The sequence below is a fragment of the Melitaea cinxia genome, chromosome 16 (assembly GCF_905220565.1).
Source record: "Melitaea cinxia chromosome 16, ilMelCinx1.1, whole genome shotgun sequence".
Lineage (NCBI taxonomy): Eukaryota > Metazoa > Arthropoda > Insecta > Lepidoptera > Nymphalidae > Melitaea > Melitaea cinxia.
In genome coordinates this window covers 11,630,820-11,652,736 of record NC_059409.1, presented here as the reverse complement: position 1 = coordinate 11,652,736, position 21,917 = coordinate 11,630,820, and the positions used below count along the sequence as shown (strand labels likewise).

Below are 21,917 nucleotides of genomic sequence, written 5' to 3'. Positions count from 1 at the left end.
ACAACAAAAGTTAGTCTATATATTTTTTTTATTATATAAAAGAAGGTGTTACAAATACTATTTGTACTTGTCATACTAGTAGTATTTGTAACACCAGTACTATTTGTACTAATCGTACTAGTAAATTTTTCAATAATTCGATTGATTATTATACATCAGATCTTTCGGACCCGATACTTGCCGCGCTCAGAGTTAGTATATCGACAAAATTCTAATGCAGTAATATAAAATAACAAAAAAAAAAATGCTATCCAAAAAATAAGTCCATTACAAAATAGTAGTTTGTCAACAGCACAACAGAACAGTCATGATTCAGTTTGTTTTAGCTCAATACTGCAGTCAAGACCCACAAATAACATAACGTACCTCGTACCTGTACTATATTATAATACTATCTTTTAAATTTGGATGAAATTAGTATAACTAGTGCTTCATGCATGTGTATAACTGTCACGTATATGTGAGTGAAATAAAACGCATGTGAATGATTTTTCCATCCTTCGCAGAAGGTTTGGAACTTAAACTGATATTATGCTATTCGACTACAGCTTGACGTATAAAGCGAGATCATGAAATCACACAACTTCTTTGTCTTCTTAGAGCATTATTTAATTTTTTGGGCTAAATTTTCGAGAGTAGAGTCGTTTGTATGTCAGCACTACTTTTAATTTTAAACCTCCGTTTGCATATTTTGTTTTTGCACCTTTCTCTTGTTTAGCATTTAGCATTTTGCTTTAGTGTGTTAATATACTTTCAAGTTGGCACAGCCAAGTTTCAGTTGTAAAGTATTTAAATAACTAAAACAGATATTAAAAACACGGAAGTAGGATCAAACCTCTCTAAAATAACAAATAAAAACCGGCCAAGTGCGAGTCACGTACCGTGGGTTCCGTACTAACAAAATTATTAGAAATATTTTTATTATATGATGTAACTAAAATTTTATGCTTTTTACCAAATTTCTGACGCCGCGTTGGCGCAACGGTTACAGCCATGGATTGTTGCGCTGGGGGTTGCGGGTTCGATCCCCGTACATGACAAACATTTGTATTGGCCATACAGGTGTTTGCCGTAGTCTGGGTGTTTGTGCAGTCCTTGTGGGTCTCCCCACCGTGCCTCGGAGAGCATGTTAAGCCGTCGGTCCCGGTTGTTATCATATACACCTGATAGCGATCGTTACTCATAGTAGGGAATATATCCGTCAACCCGCATTGGAGCAGCGTGGTGGATTAAGCCCTGATCCTTCTCAAGAGAAAAGAAGCCTATGCCCAGTAGTGGGATATTACAGGCTGAAACGTTTACCAAATTTCAAGATTTTGAGTTCACGGTAAGTACCCTGTAGGTTTTGATTCCCTTGCGAGTGTCGAAAATTTGCCGCATAAACGGCTGTATCTTTTAATTGCGTTGATTTAGAAGTTTGATTTTTTCACAGCTCTAAGGGGCAGTAGACCTGAGTATTCGATATGAAGTTCAGCTTGATAACTCCACGCGTTCTTAAAAAAAGGGTCTTGACAGGCAGATGGACAACAAAGTGATCCTATAAGGGTTCTGTTTTTCCTTTTGAGGTACAGAACCTTAAAAATAAAAATCGGTAGATATGACAGATATATTCACCCGGATTCGTGTATAAAATTAGTAAAATAGTTTTTCTAAAAAAAATCAATTTTTGTGGCCATTATTATTGTGTTTTGATTAAAGTAATAAAAAGGAGTAGGCAAAAGTGGTCCATAAGCTTAAAGTCGCTCAACGTGTAATGGAACGGACTATATTTAGGGTCTCTTTCAAATATAGGATCAGAAAGGGGACTATCCGCGAGAGAACGAAAGTAACCAACATAGTCCTCAGAATTAGAAAGTTGAAGTGGTAGGGGGCTGGTCACCTCTGTCGCAAGACCGATGGCCGCTAGAGCAGACGTGTCCTGGAGTGGAATCCGCTTGTTGACTAACGCAATGTCGGACCTCCTGCCCGTTGGACCGACGACTCTCCTACTCTACGTAAGATTGCCGTTGGCTGGATAGCCAATGGACTGCGATAGACTAAAGTGATAGGTAAAAGTAGCAGGCACTAAGAACATATAGTTCGCATTACTTTTTATTTATCAAATATGGGAAAAATTTATATCCAGCTTTCGTAATAACTATAAGATAATGCAGAGTGTCCGCAATATAAAATGTACCTACTAAATTATATGCTACAAACCTTAAGAGTTTACAAAGAACAAAATATACAGTCGTAATGGCAGTGTAGTGTAAGTGGCAATAGACTTAGATCAAAGATTCAAGAGAGAATTTATTGAACCCCGGGATGCTGTAATCACGAAGCAATATCGTAGCTTTGGTCTACCCAGATGAAGCCTGTCTCAGGATGGAAAACTAACCTTAAAATATAAACGAGGAATCCTTAGTTTCTGGTAGCGCTGAGCTGGACCTGTTTTTAGCAGAAGATACCCGTATTGATTAGAATACCCGTATTGATTGATCCTTACAGTGTCATAGATGACTAACAACCTTTTTAGTTTAAGGATTAACTATAAAATACATTCTATTTCAACGGTTTTCAAAAGTCTTTTAAGATTGTTATCTCAACCGCAACGATTAATATAATTTATGTCTTCCCGATTCTATGTGACATTAGCGAAAGCACTACTTTGGCACTGTTGAAAGCCATTAATCTAAGTAATGAAGATTAACAGCAGAACATTCAGAAAAAACAAAAACTAAAAGGATGTGTAACATTAAAGAAAGTAAAAGTGAATTGAAATTTTATTCAATTAAATATTTATTTGGCGTACACTGTATAACATTTAATGTGTTATAATATAAAACAAGAACATATATATAATATTTACAAATAATATTTATCTGACAATAAATTTTAGTTTCATAATTATTTATATAATAATAATAATAGTTTATATAATAACTTTTTAACCATACTATAGTAGCTAAATTCTCAAACGGAAAATAATTTTAAGTTGCCTTTAAATTTTGTGCTGCGACTTAAGTGTTTGCGATCAATTTAACAAGCGTAAATAAGTTGTATTTTTATTGTTATACTTTTATATTATTTCTGGTATTTTATGTGAGTAAAAATACGTATGTATCACAATAAGTAGATACCTTTTTGTAAGTATCTCAATCGGACACTGAATCAAAATAAACAAATTCCGGTTCCGATATCTGACATCCGGTGAGACTCGATAAGTATTTTTTGTTAGACGATTTCTAATATAATAATATTTATTTTATATATAATAATATCCGTTATTGGACATGAATATTATGAAGAGATATTTTTAGAAAGGCAAGAGTAGCCTAAAATATCTACTTAAATATGACGTTAACAATAATAAGTGTGATAATGTTTAAAAAATGGTAAACAAAATTGAATCAATAAAGACACTTACAAATTATTAAATCAATAAAAGTTACCCCGACTCCTGCAGCAGCAGTCGTCTGTTGTAAAAGCCAGTAGGTATAGGGTAACGTCAATACAGGGAATCGTCTGGTAAACGTTTTTTTAAAAGATTAGGTCGGCAAACAAAGCGTACGACCAATATGCTAATAGGTAAGTGGTTACCGTAACCTATAGACATTACATCACCAGAAGCATGGCAAGCGTGTTACCCCCGACACTACCCAGGAGCTCTGCCCACCTCACTTACCACAGGAACACGACACTAATTGAGAGCAGTATTATTTACCTGCGAGGCATCTTAAATTTAACATTTGAGAATTTAACATTGGTCCCTCTCTGAATTCTCATTAAGGTAACTAAAATATAAATATTAAAACAATGGTAGACTACGTTTAAAATGTTAAAACATTTTGCAATTTCTATAAAAATATTTTTTTTTGTTTAAGTAACTTTTATCGAGTAGGTTATATGCGTATAATGTCTTTATTACAAACACAATAAAATTGACAAACAGTCAAGCTGATCTCAAAATGTCTGTCATTACTTTTTTTTTGGGGTAAATAATTTTGTAACATATATATTATATTCATTAAAATGGCTACTATAAAAATAAAGCACTTCAACTTTAATTCTACTTACATCTATATTTTGTTGTAGCTTAAATTATTAATATTACTATCAAAAATATATTTATTTATATAATATTATAATGCACAATAATAACATGCACTAAATATCTCTTTCATAATTTAATAATTCGGATCTTAATATATTTTCAATTTTTTTTTTGTAAAGTATCCTAAAAATATTCAAGTCAATATCATCATAAAATTTTTACAAGTTCAAACGAAAATCTTAACATAATAAAAAGAGTAAACATTACTTTGTTTAAGTCTTAAAGTTCCAAATTAATTAAAATAAAATTTGAACATTTAGCATTAGGTGTTTTGTTACAGTGGAACAAAAGAAAGTCTATCGCTCTAAAAGTATCTGTCAAATATAGTTAAAAATGTAGTGTAATGTTTCAGACTGTTCCCTGTTCACGCGTGTACTTCACAACACCGTCACGTTGCATTTTCACTATCGTACTCCAGATGAGGATGACGAGATATATCTGCACCACTGGAATATAAAACATGTCATACATAAATAATTCCAGTTATTTGACGTTATGTTTGTGTAGAGTTTATTTAGTATTTTAATTTATGTGTGTGTGTGTGTGTGTGTGTATGTGTGTGTCTAGAGCCAAAATGAAAAAATTTTGTATTTTTCTAATTCAATATGAAACAAATACTTACTATACTACAAAATGTCATTCTTTTAAATTTAAAGTGTGCAAAAAAATTGAAAACTTGTGTTGCTTTAAATAAATAAATAAATAAATAAATAAATAAAAGTACTTACTTAACTGGAATAACACCAGGAAAAGTTCACTAGCTGATTCTTTGGTGAGGAAGGCAAGACTATAAACGAACCCGATGAGCGAGAACACTATCTCAAAGTACAGGTAGATCTTCATCAGCAAAACGTGTTTCTGAAACGTGAACATTCTTGACTGTATATTTTTTGAAATTTTCATATCATATATCATAAAGGAGACTACTCCTGGTGTTTATATGCTCTTAGTCTTAACCTAACGTAAATATAATGATTGCCTATCTGGAAAGCCTTAGCCTATCGCAGTCCACTGTTGGTCATAGGCCTCCACAAGTCCGTGCCACAAAAAAATGGCGTGAACTCATGCGTGTTGCCCATAATCACCACGCTGGGCAGGCGGGTTGTTGACCGCAAGGCTAGCTTTGTTGCACCGAAAACGCTGCTGCCCGTTTTCGAACTGTGTTTTTCAAAGCCAGCAGTTGGATGGTTATCCCACCATTGGTCGGCTTTATAAGTTCGAAGGTGGTAGTGGAACTGTGTTATCCCTTAGTCGCCTCTTACGACACCCACGGGAAGAGAGGGGTTGACTATATTTTTATTGCCGTAGCCACACAGCTTAAAAAAAGTTCTAAATACAAAATTATAAATTTCCTGTAAATGCTCATATTTATTTATTTATTTATTTATTCTTAATGTACACCAAAATACAGACACATATAAAGAAAGATACAATACAAGATATACAAAGGCGATCTTATCTCTAAATACCGATTTCTTCGAGATAACCTTTGGGTACTGGACACGATAAAGTAGCAGCGGCTAGAAGTGTGCTCATAAAATTTCCATCTGATATAGTTAGGTACAATACACGATAGTTTGACAAATATACATACCAAGTTTCATCAGCTATAGTTGTGATATTTTGAATATAAATAAATAAAGTAATTTTTGCAGAATTGTCTTAAATGTTCTAACTTTGTACTTTTGTCACATTTTTGTCACATATGAGTAATTGACACATTACTAATCAATAGAATAATAAATAGCCTTTTTAGTTTTGCCTGTGTCATCATATAATTTTTTGCTATATAAGTCGTAACATAGGTAGTTTTTAAAATAAGAAAGAGCAAAATAAATCTATGTTATTTCAGTGCATCTTTACATATTATAAAAATTATATTAATTTATGTTGTGTATCTCTCAAATGACTTTAATTATGCGCTTTTATGACTGTAAATGTTATTGTATTCTAGTAGTAGTTGATATTAAAACTAACATACCATGTGTAATGCGACTATAAAGACGACTGTCATAGCCACCTCCAGCACCAGTGCAGTTGTGTCAGCGATGAGCCGAGGGTACTCTGAACCGTCTTGGATTTCGACGGTCGCGTTCCGGACAGCAGAAATGTACATAGACAGAAGCGACGTCACCGCTAATGTTAGGATCTGAAATTAACAAAGTATCCTGTGTTTAGTAATCTTAGTTTACTTCATATAGGTAATCTTTTTGTTTTGCATTCTTTATTACTAATCGCTACCTCATCCGTCACATCTTACCTAATACGTAAAATCTATGTGATACTCTTTGTTTATCTTTACATTCATATTTATTTAGTGTTCTTTTTGTTACATGGGATTCTTTTATTATTTACATATTTATTGTTAACAAAGATGATTCTTTTTTCGTTTGCAATTAAACATAATTATCAATCAAATATTGGTGCTTGTGAAGTGGTTCATTAAAATTTGGTCGAGATCTGACGAGTACTTTTTGGGTTATCTCTAATGACGATTGACGATGTAATTGAAGTCGGTTTATATTCGTTTGCAGACTATCACAATTATTATACAAACAAAGGTAAAACAACTGATCATCAAAATATATTCACTGTACCTCAAATACATTTAATACGATGATTTATTTAAATTAAGGTTAAGAATTTTATAACATAAAATATTATTTTGATATTATAAAAAAATAACTAGTTGTACCCTGCGCGCATTGTTACGTTTTTTTTTTGGTCGTACCAACTCAGAAACCTTTGTGGGCTCATACACAACAGTTTGCTGAAGATCACGACATGATCAAATGCATAGTTAACGATTCTATAAAGGACTTACAGACAAACATTCATTTTTATACACTCGTATGAAGATGATTTGTGTTATAAATTGTAAACTTCTATTTATGTGTACAATAAAGAGTAAATTATTACTATTATTATTATAAAATAATGCAAGGTTATGTTTTTCAGTGAACTTATCTATGTCGCTGATGTGGCAAATTATTTACAATGCACTGTTAAATAATTGAATTTATTTAAAGAAATAAGAATCTGTTCCATCGGTTGGCGTTAAAGCTATCTGACGTATTGAAAATATTGAAACTCATAAAATCAACATTAATTGATTTTTTTTTCTACTTTCTTATAACTTTATAAGTAAGGTGAGAAACGTAATAATAAACTTTTAGCTGTTGGATATACAAAATTAGCAATTGTTAATACCTATATCTACCTTATGACTAATAAGTACACAGGGAGACTCAAGCTGTAAGATCACACCTAAATGTCCACGCCTAAATATATTTTTTGGCATTGAAAAATATCATCATCATTCCCATGCTGTGTTGCCCATAATCACCACGCTGGGCAGGCGGGTTGGGTTGGGTACCATACTCAATAGACTGTCAATCTAAAAACCACTTCATCTACTATAATATATATACTTAAATTATATAAATTTTTATTATTATTAAAGAATTTAGCCACCCCATCTCTTCCCGTGGGTGTCGTAAGAGGCGACTAAGGGATAGCACAGTTCCACTACCACCTTGGAACTTAAAAGGCCGACCGATGGCGGGATAGCCATCCAACTGCTGGCTTTTTAAATGCACAGACCGAGGACGGGCAGCAGCGTCTTCGGTGCGACAAAGTCAGCCCTGCGGTCACCAACCCGCCTGCCCAGCGTGGTGACTATGGGCAAAAACCCCCATGAATTCGAACTTAAAAATAAGGCCCTCAGTTCCCGGCAGCCCCACTATTCCCGGCTACGGCAGCGGCCGTGGTAACGGTGGGGTGGAGGGTGCCAAGAATCACCGGGGTACGGGAGGCTGCCATAGAAAAATATTCCTGGCTACGTATAATGAACGCACGCTACGGTTGGACCATCACCTCACCGAACTTGAGGTAGAACTTAGTCACATTAAGTGGAGCATACTGGGGTTGTCTGAAGTCCGAAGAGAGGGAGAGGACACGATGATCCTGGACTCCGGGCACTTGTTCTACTTCCGTGAAGGTGATGGGCTTTCCCAAGGTGGCGTCGGTTTTCTGGTTCACAAGACTCTCACTAACAACGTTGTGGAAGTCAGTAGTGTGTCGACCCGGGTAGCGTACCTTGTACTTAAGCTCACCGACAGGTACTCCCTGAAAGTGATACAGGTATATGCGCCGACCTCGGCACACTCTGACGATGAAGTCGAAGCCTTGTATGAAGATATCACAAGGGCCATACATGGCACTACTTCGACCTTCTACAGCGTTGTTATGGGAGACTTCAACGCTAAAGTGGGAGTACAAGGCCGCGACGGATCGAGCATCGGACCACACGGATTGGGGCACAGGAATCACAGGGGGCAGACGCTTGTCAACTTCCTCGAATCGGAGGGGCTCTTCTTGATGAACTCATTTTTTGAGAAGAAGCCCCAAAGGAGGTGGACATGGCAAAGCCCCGATATTGTGACGAGGAACGAGATAGATTTCATCATAGCGGATAAAAGGCATATATTCAGAGATGTCTCAGTGGTTAACAGGTTTAACACCGGCAGCGACCACCGGCTAGTACGGGGCACTCTGAATATATGTCTCCGAAAGGAGCGGACCCGCTTGATGAAATCTACTCTCCGACCTACGCTGCCCCAAATACTATGTGGCTCCGAGCAGTTTCAGTTGGAACTCCAAAACCGATTCGATTCGCTGGAAACTACTAGCGACGTGGACGAGATAACCGACAACGTGGTGAAGACGGTGTGTACACTGGGTCGCAGGCACTTTCCACCAACAAAGCCAACGAAGCAGTCCAAACTTTCTCCCGAAGCCTTGGATCTGATGCGGCAGAGGCGCGAGTTGCCGGCTGCTTCGCCAGAACAGAGGGCTCTTTCCAAGAGGGTACGGAAAATTATTCGCCGAGACCTCCGCTGCTCAAATACGAGAGAGGTTGCTACTCTGATTGAGCAGAATAGGGGGTCCAAAGTTTTCCAAAGACCATTGGGGAGAAGCCTTCTTGCGAAGCTTAAAACAGCAGATGGCAGAACCGTCTGCTCTCGCCCTCAGGTCCGAGAAGAGGTTGAGAATTTTTATGGACAGCTGTACTCGTCGAGCGCACGCAAGCCTGCGACTTGGGACACCGAAGATCCACGAACACCATTGTTGCGCCATTATTCGGAGTGTATCCCGGACTTCGAAGAGGATGAGATTGGTGCAGCGCTCGGGCAGCTTAAAAACGGAAGGGCCTCGGGGGATGACGGAGTTACCACTGAACTCCTTAAAGCCGCAGGGCGACCTGTCCTGAAAGCCTTGGCAAGACTATTTAACGCCGTCATCCACCGAGGTACCACGCCGGAGGCGTGGTCCAGGAGTGTGGTGGTGCTGTTCTTTAAGAGAGGCGATAAGTCTCTGTTAAAGAATTACAGACCGATCTCACTTCTGAGCCACGTCTATAAGCTGTTTTCGAGGGTTGTTACGAATCGTCTCGCCAGAAGACTCGACGAATTCCAACCACCAGAGCAGGCTGGGTTTCGAAATGGCTACAGCATCGTACTGTTACCTGTACCTGAACAGTATGGACCACATCCATACTGTTCGGCAGATTATCCAAAAGATGGAAGAATATAATCAACCGCTGTGTATGGCATTTGTGGACTACGAGAAAGCCTTCGACTCCGTCGAGACCTGGGCTGTCCTGGACTCTCTGCAGAGATGTCATATCGACTGGCGATATATCGAGGTACTAAAATCTATGTACGACGCGGCGACGATGACCGTTCATGTCAATGACCAAAGAACAAGACCTATTTCCCTCCGGCGCGGGGTAAGACAGGGGGATGTAATACCACCGAAACTGTTTACCACTGCGCTAGAGGATGTTTTTAAGACCTTGGATTGGGGGGAACGGGGCATCAACGTCAACGGTGAATTCATCTCTCACCTTCGTTTCGCCGACGATATTGTCATCTTTGCGGAGACGCTGGATGAGTTAGGCCAAATGCTGGCCGGCCTAAACGAGTCCTCCCGACGTGTCGGTCTCTGTATGAACTTGGATAAGACGAAAGTTATGTTTAACAACCAAGTCATACCGATACCGGTATCGGTCGATGGTACCCTTCTCGAAGTTGTTCAGGATTATATTTACCTAGGCCATACTATCCAACTAGGCCGCAACAACTTCGAGAAGGAGGCCGATAGGAGGATTCGGTTGGGCTGGGCGGCGTTTGGCAGACTCCGTCGAGTCTTCACTTCGAAGATTCCGCAATGCTTGAAGACAAAAGTTTTCGACCAATGCGTCCTGCCTGTGTTAACATACGGAGCCGAGACGTGGACACTGACCAAAGGACTGGTCCACAAGTTTAAAGTCGCTCAACGTGCAATGGAACGGGCTATGCTTGGGGTCTCTCTCAAAGACAGGATTAGAAATGAGACTATCCGCGGGAGAACGAAAGTAACCAACATAGCCCACAGAATTAGCAAGTTGAAGTGGCAGTGGGCTGGTCATCTGTGTCGCAGGACCGATGGCCGTTGGAGTAGACGGGTCCTAGAGTGGAGACCGCGTCTTGGCAAACGCAGTGTGGGACGTCCTCCGGCCCGTTGGACCGACGATCTACGTAAGATTGCCGGTGTAGGCTGGATGAGGATTGCGGAAGACCGGGATGTGTGGCGCGAACTTGGGGAGGCCTATGTCCAGCAGTGGACTGCGATAGGCTGAAGTGGATATAAATTTTTGTTTAATCTTCGTGTTAATGTATCTTTATTATGTTGCCTAAAGGACAATAGCAATGACGATGTAATTATAGAGAGCTCTCTACTAGGTGGTCTCTTTGATTGGCCGTAATAAAAGACAACTGTAAAGTCTTTACTTAATGTATATAATATTTGTTTATTCATTATATTATATTTATGTTAATAAAAAGTAAAATGTTTTTGAAGCGTGTGTCATCTTCCTTAGACTGATTTTTATGGTCATTTTTATGGTGGTATTTTTTCTGTATTTTAGTTAGTCTTGAACAAAGCGACTTAGCTAATATAGATGAAAAGACTACTGAAAGATTAAACTTCTATAAGGCAAACTATGGTAATATTATCAATGATTTAAATAATACACCTTGGCTTAATTTATTTTCAAATTGTTTTAATGTCAATTCTATGCTCACAATATTTTATAATAAAGTGAGGGAAATCATTGAAAAACATGTTCCTAAGACTAAACGTAAAAACAGTAAATTCCCTATATGGTATAACTATAAACTAATTTCCATGTTGAAACAAAAAAATAAATACAGATTAAAATTTAAAATATTCAAAAACAAACTTGATAAAATTCATTTTGAATCTCTAAGAAACGACAGTAACAAGTTAATGAAGGAATGTTATGATAGATATATTGCATCAATTGAAGATAATTTGACGAAAAATCCTAAAAGTTTCTGGACTCATCTAAAAAATATGAAGCAGTCAATAAATACATATCCCGCAAAGATGAAGCTTGGTGATAAAATTGCCACTGATGGCTCTAGCTTGTGCAATCTCTTTGCGGATTTCTTCGCATCAGTCTATGACTCGAGTGAATATTCACAAAATTACTCACATGTCTTGAATGTTATCTCAGGTAGCATTTGCAATATTAAAATTACCATTGAGGATATAATCAGAAAGCTGAAAGGACTTGATGTAAGAAAAGGATCAGGTCCGGACAATTTGCCTCCTTTATTCATTAAGGAATGCGCTGTTCCATTATCATTACCACTTCACTTAATATATAACAAATCTTTATGCACAGGTGTTTATCCTGAGATATGGAAGTTAGCAAGAATAGTCCCTGTTTATAAGAATGGCGATCGTGAATCTATAACCAACTACAGGCCTATATCAATACTCTCGACACTATCGAAAGTCTTCGAATCTTTGCTACATCCAATCTTGTCACGCAACGTTCACCATGCTCTCTCAGAATCTCAACACGGATTTATTGACTGTAGATCTACCATAACAAATCTAGCTAATTTCATGAACTTCGTTACAACATCTATAGATGCGTGTAGACAAGTCGATGCAGTTTACACAGATTTCTCAAAAGCATTTGACAGGGTAAACCACAAACTGCTGGTGGCAAAACTCTCAACTTTTGGCATAGGAGGGCCTCTTTTGTCTTGGATTTCTTCATATTTAGCCAACAGACGCTCATACGTAGTTATCAAAGGTCACAATTCTCTATTTTATCTCGCTGTGTCTGGTGTTCCTCAAGGATCAATTTTAGGACCATTACTATTTAATGTTTTCATTAACGATATTACTAATTGCATCAAGAATTCCAAATGTTTAATTTATGCTGACGATTTAAAGCTTGCTAAAGAAATTACAAATAAGCATGACGTTAAGTCTTTACAAGAAGATATCAATAGAGTTTTCGAATGGTGTAAGTTAAATGGAATGGAGCTTAACCCTTCCAAATGTTCATATATTACTTTCACACGTAAACGATTTTTGGTTGAGGGAAAATATTTTATTGGTACGCACCAATTACAGAAATTGGAGTATGTTCGCGATTTAGGTATCACTATTGATGGTAAGTTACGTTATAATGTACATATTGATAACATATGCAGGTCTGCACGCAAGATGTTGGGGTTTATTTTTAGAAATTCTAAACAATTTAAAAAACTGAAAACCAAAAAAATTTTATTCACTACATTAGTAAGGAGTAAGCTAGAATATGGAACGCTCATTTGGAACCCTAACTACCAGACCCATAAAGATAGATTGGAAAGTATACAGAGACGGTTTACGCAATTTTATTCTATTGGACAGGACAAAAGAATGCCCTACTACTCACGGCTAAATAAGTTTCGGTTAAACTCACTCTCTAACCGGCGCAAGCTACTTGATATGGTATTCTTACACAAACTAGTGAATGGAACTGTGGATAATTCAGAACTCCTAAGCAAAATTTCAATTAACGTTCCCTCTCGCATACCACGATATCCCCTTTCATTATTTGCTTATAAAACCCAGAGAACAAACCTCGGTTATTATTCCCTCATCCCTAGACTGAGTAGGCTCTACAGAGAATTTACAGTTAAAAACAAGTCATTAGACATCTTTGCAGATAACTTAGCTGTATTTAAAAAGAAACTATTAAAGTCATTTGATTCCTCAAATCAAAAGTTATGTAGCACTAATATTAACTTATCTTAATTTATAATAGTAATAGTTATGTATTTAGTTCTTTATTTTGTATGTATTTTTTTTTAATTTAAATCCAATATGTTTAAAATCTTTTGATGCTAATGACTCAATTGTCTAAAGCGCATGCTGTAACTACCTTTAAGAGGAATTACATGTATATACTTAATACCTTTGCATATATCTAATTGTAAATTTTTTAAACATGCAATTCTGTTGGTGGTTCTAATTAAATAAATAAATAAATAAATAAATAAATAAATGGGAATTTAACTGAGCTGAGCTGATGTAATAAGGAGTAACTTAGGCTACTTTTATATTAGAAATTTATTTATTTTATAACTCTGCGAACTTAACAATAACTTTTTTGTTTAATTCTACGCGGTTTTTTGTTTAATTCTACGCGGACGAAGTCGCCGGCACAGCTAGTAAATAATAAAATAGAAATAATGTACAAAATAAAAGGAACTTTGTCGTACAAGAAACGTCAATTTAAAAAGTATGAAATGTTATAATTAATTGTATGATGCTAACAATTAACTGCTATGACTAATCATATAGCAACAACCGCTCTGGTGTAGTGATGCGAGTAGTCGTCTAAAACACCGACGGTTTTGCGGGTTCGATTCCCGCTTGGGATTGTTGTTTGTATTTGTTATCGATTTGGATGTCTGTCTTTGTGAGCCTCCCCACCGTGGCTCAGAGAGCACGTTATGCCGTCGGTCGAGGTTGTTATCATAAATACCTAATAGCAATCGTTACTCATAGTAGGGAACATATCCGTCAACCTGGAGTTAAGCAGCGTGTTGGATTAAGCTCCAATCCTTCTCCGATATGGAGAAAGAGGCCTATGCCCAGCAGTGGAATATTACAGGCTGCATGCGATACGATGCGACTAATCATAAACTGTACTAAACTACGTTTGAATGTATTAAGCTCTTGGTGTATGATTACAAATCGATTCTTGGCTGTATTAATTTTTTTAGTATGTATGATTTGATTAATTCATCCTGTAACAACCCACTGCTGGGCATAAGTCCCTTAGTAGTCTTTTATACCATATTTAACCACCATAAGTGAAAATCAGTATGTAAGATAAACCAAATTCAAAAGTAGCGTTTTATGCGTTTAGATCTCTTTATGATTAATAAATTTAGAATTTATGTAGAACTTTATAATATTTTTCGTTACTTAATATAAAATTATTGTAAAGTATTATTTAGGGTATATATTATACATTTTTGTGTATAAGTTCTTACAAAACAAAGAAAAAAAATATGTTATGATTTTTACACTAACGTATAATAAGAAATTGTTGCGTGCTATGCTACCGATTAATAATTTATTTAGTTAAAAAACTAAAGAGATTTTTATAGAATATCACAATATGTACTATCTCTATCTCATATCTCATTAGTTTAGGTCAAATATGAATTTTATTCAATTTTAAGTCTTGAAAATAGTTAAAATTCAGGTTTATAGAATCGATTAGGAAGTGTTAAATATTACTATCTAAAAGAAATGAAAGTTTATAGAATTGATAAATTATTATTTATTATTTATTATATGTGTATAATGTTTTATTTTTAATAGTTAACATAAATGAAGCCTGACTAACATAAATGACCCGTTGCGCTGGCAAATGCGGGTTCGATCCCCGCACATGACAAACATTTGTATTGGCCATACAGGTGTTTGCCGTAGTCTGGATGTTTGTGCAGTCCTTGTGGGTCTCCCTGCCGTGCCTCGGACAGCACGTTAAGCCGTCGGTCCCGGTTGTTATCATGTACACCTGATAGCGATCGTTACTCATAGTAGAGAATATATCCGCCAACCCGCATTGGAGCAGTGTGGTGGATTAAGCTCTGATCCTTTTCCTACATGGGGAAAGAGGCCTATGCCCAGTAGTGTGATATTACAGACTGAAGCACACATAAATGAAGTAATAGATAGTTATATGGTAATTACGATTTTATTATTCATCATTCATCATTACAGCCTATACAGTCCACTGCTGGACATAGGCCTCCACAAGTTCACGCCAAAAATAACGTGAACTCGTGTATTTTGCCTATAGTCACCACGCTGGGCAGGCGGGTTGGTGACCGCAGTACTTACTGGCTTTGTCGCACCGAAGACGCTGCTGCCCGTCTTCGGCCTGTGTATTTCAAAGCCAGCAGTTGGATGGTTATCCCGCCAACGGTCAGCTTTTTAAGTTCCAAGGTAGTAGCGGAACTGTGTTATCCCTTAGTCGCCTCTTACGACACCCACGGGAAGAAAGGGGGTGGAAAAGGGGGTGAAGGGGGAAGAAAGGAAATTTTATTATTACGACTGACTAAGTGAGCGAAATGTGTTACAGCGTGATGGTTTTAGAACAAGAAGCCTAGTTGATAAAGGTCTTTAAATATTTTTTTTCATATTATATAGTGTAGTTATGTATATACGCATAAATTATTAAGGTAGGCGACATTTTGTTCAAAATCTGGAGCAGCCCGACTGGGGACGTACCTCAAACTTAAAGAAGATCACCGCTAAATAGCACTGCACTCAACTAGTGTTGTGTTCATGTGGTAAGGTGACCTGAGGGGGAGGGGGGTCAGGACGGCAACGCGCTTGCGATGCTTCTTGTTGCAGGCATCCATAAGCTACAGTAACCAATTACCATCAGGTGGGCCGCTTGTTTGTCACTATAGTCGTATATAGAAAAATACAAATAAAAATACATACCAAGTTGCTATATGCAAACGCGATGAGTCCTTTCCTCAACGGCAAACAGAAGCAACATCTTGTTAAAATTGGGATCTCCACGTGCGAACATATTTTGTCTCTGTAAAAAAAAAACAAACATTAGACTTTAATTCTCTTAATACATAATGGGATAGTCTGTTCTTGTTACTTTAAATAGTTTATCAAAATTGTTTTATTATAAGCATGTTAATTTTATTGTATTTCATTAAATAAATATGCTTGTATTTCATTTTGTTGTGTTTTTTTTTTGCGTGTATTTAGTTCATTATCCGCCAGCACGCAGAGGAGCAGTGGTGGATTAAGCTCCGTCCATCCTCCTACATGGTGTGACGTTACAGGTTGAATCGATCGATTATAAATACACGAGGCATACATACAAGAATTCAAACATACCTGTATACATACATACTTATAAACTCACATTTAAATCACATATAAAATATGTTACTTAAATTTTGACTGATCAATTTCTTAACTTGTAACGGGGAAAAAATATTATAAACAAAAATAAATTAATTTAATTTTTATTTAATTTAATTTTTATCGAAAATCTATTTGAGTTGATTTAAATTATTTTTAAAGAAGACGTGCTCAGTTAGCTAGGTACCAGCGTAGTATTAGACATAAATATATATTCAACGTAATTTATTCAATAAAGTTATGACTATGCACACATAGATATCTTACACGTGTTTAAGTATAAATTTGTTAACGTGATAAATGTATAACATTAATAAAAATGTTTATACATTATACATATTATTTAAGTAAGTAATTAGCTTTAATTGTTAATTGCTCGGTAATAAAGATTTATCGCAACAGTTAAAAGAACATATAAATATTGATTTGGAAGACTTTATTCTGAGAAGTCATAAGATTTTTTTTGTTTTTCTTTAAAATAATATATTGATAAGAATAATGATGTCACGTGTGAATGTTTAAAATTAAATTAAATTACAAACGACAACGGAAATCACGATTATTATTCGTAAAGATATTTATTGATAACATTAGACTTGTAATTTTAACTACGTAAACATGAGATACAATACACAGAACAGACGATAACGAAGGGAAAATAATAATATGTTAATATGTAGTGTATTACTGAACCATTTACTATGAGATAATACTAACAATGAAAAATCTCCATTCGATCTTTCCCTAATAAACTAGTCCACGCAATGTCAAATAATTTCGTATTTGATATGATGACGACATGACTAAGCAGGACAAATATTTGCCACTTATTCCATATTATAAATTTGTGTCGTTTGCAGTCGAAGACTCGGACTTTTGGGTAGCAGTGGAAAACAAATTTAAAATAATTGATTCGACGCATCCATTGATGACATGAGTCCCTACTAGTGCATACTTTACACAAAGAATCAATATATATAGTTATATTATAAGCTGAAAAGTTTATTTGTTTGTTTAAACTTACTATTCTCAGGAACTACTGATTCGGATAACAGGAAAAATATTGTTCTTTGAGGTTCCGTTACGTAAACGGTTAAAGCTATCCAAAAATTATTTATCACGGAATTGATCGTTATTGAAAGTTCTAAAAAAAGTGTTTGAAAGCATATATATATCGTTTAAGGTTAACTCATTATAACTTTTTTTATAGTTATCAAAATTTGTTCTAAAATAATGCATTATTTGCGAAAATAGTTTTATAAATCTTTATCCAAATAAATAAAAATAATTCATCACAAGTTTTCTTTTTTAACAGAATTTTCCTTGATATTATTTGATTTTATTGATCACAAAAAGTTTAGCCAAGCATATGAATCCTTACGAATGAAAAATACTTACAAGAAGGCAATTTTATGAAGATAAATTTTGTCTTTTAAATAATTTAATTTGGTTGCATCGTTTAGGGGATAATCTAAAATCAAATGAAAAGACGTCACGTCGAAATTTATAGTAAACATCTTCATTGTATGTATAAGTTACGAGTAAAAGTTAGTTGACTCTTTACGTCATACATTCCTTACTAATAGCCGTAATCCTATCCGCTTCAGCGACTCTGTTAGACTTTCGGCCTTGGACGTTCGTAAACATCTTTTACACCTAGTAATTAATTATGTTGGGCTTTTGTGTTTTATTTAATGAGACTGTGCTTTATTCTCACAAAATATAAAGTACAGGAACCGCTTACTCTTGAATCTCTATGTTTTTATACCAATGCATTAATATGCTATGATAAATAATATTCAATTCTCTAATTTAAAGTCTTTTTGAATACTATTGAAAAACTAATAGTAGTGAAAGAATCGATTAGTAATAATTTTGTTGGACGTCAACTTTTTGGACGTACGGATGACAGAACAATAATGAGAGAACCATTTGACGAAATAAACTGTTTTTTTATTATTATGTCAGGAAACTATTAACTTAGAAGCCAATTAGATATAGAAGGCTGAAATATTCTTCAATTTTTCACAGTATTTTTTATTACCTCTGAGCTAGTAGCTCTATTATTAACTACATATACAAAAACTTAGTTATAAATTGTATTTTTATGGGTGGTAACATCAATAATTTACTATCTAATAAATAAACCTTAGAGGCATGTACTTTTAGATTTTGGGACTGGGGCCGACGTCATCCTCTGGTTGAATGTGAAAAATTCGCGAACAATTCATTATTGACATTTATTATTTGTCATCATAATTATTGTATCAATGGACTTTGGCTTTATTACAAAAATAAATAATTAAACTGTTAAAAAAATGGCGAAATTGTTTGAGATACCTAATCTTAACGTATTGTTATAATTACGTAACGTAAATAAAACGTTGTTTAGTTATTGTAGAGCTGTTCCTAAAAATACACATTGTGAAATTATTTGATGATTTTAGAAGATTTCTCTTTATTAGAATATTTAGCAATCGCTGTAAACTGATTAATTCTAACAGAATAACAGTAAAAAACTTGGATGATGTTTTAAAAACTAGTATTGTGAGAATTTATCGTACATGAAAAGTTGTTTGACATTGTTCGTCTGAACAATGACATTGACAATGAATAAATACGAGTACAAAAGCGTTACTAATAAACATTTTATGAGAAAGCCTTACGGTACAGCGTTTACAAAAACTAGAGCAGTTTTGCAAAATATCGAAATAAATCCTAAGTCTATAAGATCACATTTTGATTTAAAATATACCTACATATTACATAGTTTAAATATACGAGTAAATACCTACAAATAGTTCAGAATATTTTTATAGCGCAAAGAAAAAGAACATCGACTTTTCCAAACTCTATCTCGACTATTAAACGTTACACTCCTCTATGTAAGCTCTTTATTATTAGCATAAAAAAGTATGTGCTAAGGAGGTGAAAAGAGCATGAAAGGAAAGCAGCATCATCCGTTAATTACAATACATAAAATTGAAATCAAAATGTTTTGACTCTTTTCAAGAAGCTATCAAAAGCATTTTTCAAACGTTATTTTACAAATTAAACTTTTGTTTAATGAATTAATTCTAGTTGAAGTGTAGTTATCACCAATCCGGAATGCAAATTCTGCAGAAAAGAATCGACAACAAAGTTCGTTATTAAGTTATGCTTTAAAATACGCATACACGCTTGCAAATTGAAAAAAATAATCTAAAATATTGTTTATAAGAGGTCTATGATTAGTGAAATTACTATCAACATGTTGTGTATGATATGAAATTTTACAATTTATAAAACCTTATTTTCTGCTTTTCCATATATTTTAAACTTATGATTTCACAAATTATCATAAAAAATTCTACAAAAACGTGATGTAATATCCTTATAAAGGAAATTATAATAATTCGTGGAAGAACTGATTGTATGAAAAATCATTATATATTTCGATATTCGGGGTAAAACATTTCAGACTTTTTATAATATGCGATTGAGGCAAACAATCTGTGTAAGTATTGACTTCTAAAAATATAAACATACTAACTGACTGAATTTCTCTTAAAATTTTATATCAACCAAGTATATATCATGTAAAGACATAAATCGCTCACTCTGTGTCAATTTTAATTCAATAAAATTATAAAATTTTCTTGTTTGGTGGTATCTACTAATTGCATCAGTGGATGCGTAGACCCGAGAGAAAGCTGAAGACTATCCGCAGTTGTGTTTGAGCTTCGTTACTTTTTAGGATATAATTTAAATCTCAAATTGTTTGCCCTGTGCACAGTTTTAAAAAGACGGTACATGATAAAAATTAAAAAGTGTCAGTGATTTATAACAGTTCATAATACTCAAAACGATCTTGTTACCTTCGTCATTGACACTGTATAAACAGTTCCTTAATTTGGACAAGTCAACCGTTAGCCATCTGGTGCAATTTTACACTAGGTTATTTGTGTGTGTGTGTGTTTGTGGCAGTAAAGAATATAGCCACCCCCTCTCTTCCTGTGGGTGTCGAAAAAGGCGACAATGGTATAAAACAGTTCCACTACCACCTTGGAACTTAGAAAGCCGAGTGATGGTGGGATAACCATCCAAATGCTAGCTTTGAAATACATAGGCCGAAAACGGGCAGCAGCGTTTTCGGTGCGACAAAGCTAGCCTGGTGACTTTGGGCAACACACATGAGTTCACGCCATTATTGGCGCGAACTTGCGGAGGCCTATGTTCAGCAGTGGACTTCGATAGACTGAAGTGAACATTTTCGCTCCAGAAGTCACTGAATCGAATCTTATTAACTTCCTGTAAACTTTTTTTTTGTATAGTAGTTTTAATTTTTTTTGTTGTTGTTATTATTTCTATTTTTTTTGATTCAATTTTATATTGTCTTTTTTAAATGAATGTTTGACTTATTATTAAAAAAAAAAAAAAATTTTAAAAATCGTTGATTTCGATATTGAGGAATAGTGTCTGGAATTACACCATGTGGTTCCTTTTTTACAGGGTTCATATTTTCGGTAGGTATTCAATTTCTTTAATGTCGTAGATGCATTTTTAAATAAAAATAAATTTTTAAATTTTGAATTAAGTATACTCGTATATAGCAGGCCAGAAATTTTTAGTCAACTTTTTCGCGATTATTTTTCAAATATGCTAAAATAAATATAAATATTTTATTTTATTTCACAAAATATTACACACATTTACAATTCATAACTAAATATTTACAGATAGTTAATTCTTATCCATTAAATAGATGAGTGAAGTTCATCTCTATTTCGGATCTACTACTATATAATTATGACCCAAGTAATATAAAATAACTGTCACATACTACGTAACTGACCCGAAAAACGTAGTTTTGTGTTGCAAACTGTCAAATACGTTATAAAATAAATAAATAAATAATAAATAGTAATATATTGATTTTGACCAAACTCTTTACAATTTCTTAACCCACCAAGCTGCGTGACAGTTTATCGGTGGAATGAACGCTTGTTGTGCCAAAGGTTGCCTGGAAGAGATCGCTGTATTAGCGATAAGGTCGCCTGTTGCAAGCGATGCAAATTATATATTTATAATATCATTTGTGATATTGTTAAAACCTTGTATTGGTGTGCAAAAGTGTTAATAAATAAATAACTAAAATAAATACATCATTAAATTTTATCTAATATAAATTTCATTTATTTAAAATAATTAAACAATTTTTGAAACGAAAACTAAATTAAACTTACAAACTTAAAAATCATCACTTTTGATGAATTGGGTAAGTAGTTCAGTTTTCAATTTATTTTTTATAATCAGCTTACTCATTCTTTCATCAAAATTCGTCCATCATAGTCACGTCACATTCATAAGTCACATGTTCTTAATTTTTTAAATTTCCGAGCAATATCTAAATTTTTCTTTTCGTAAGAACCATAAACAATGTAGTAGGAAAAACTTAAACAAAGTACGCTGAGTCCAGTCCAGTCGTTCTCGAGATTTACGCTTAGCAACATACATATGT

At 34.8% G+C, this 21,917-nt stretch overlaps 1 protein-coding gene across 1 annotated transcript; it reads right to left on the bottom strand.

The window, feature by feature from the left end:
- Nucleotides 1-4,222: 4,222 nt before the first annotated feature.
- LOC123660938 lies at nucleotides 4,223-18,064 on the bottom strand. The gene is made up of 5 exons (XM_045595958.1): nucleotides 17,982-18,064; nucleotides 15,977-16,076; nucleotides 6,075-6,242; nucleotides 4,822-4,951; nucleotides 4,223-4,539 (listed from the first exon to the last, which is right to left on the bottom strand). Exons 1-5 carry the CDS (start codon nucleotides 18,062-18,064, stop codon nucleotides 4,442-4,444), a joined length of 579 nt encoding a protein of 192 aa, XP_045451914.1. The 3' UTR covers nucleotides 4,223-4,441.
- Nucleotides 18,065-21,917: the final 3,853 nt, after the last annotated feature.

What these genes read in the sequence shown, in the direction of transcription:
- LOC123660938 (XM_045595958.1), bottom strand. Translation starts at nt 18,064, where the DNA reads ATGTTTACGAACGTCCAAGGCCGAAAGTCTAACAGAGTCGCTGAAGCG. An exon ending in CGTTTGCATATAGCAACTTG is followed by an intron (nt 6,243 to 15,976) that starts GTATGTATTTTT and finishes TGTTAATTTCAG; the next exon opens with ATCCTAACATTAGCGGTGAC. An exon ending in TTATAGTCGCATTACACATG is followed by an intron (nt 4,952 to 6,074) that starts GTATGTTAGTTT and finishes TTCACGTTTCAG; the next exon opens with AAACACGTTTTGCTGATGAA.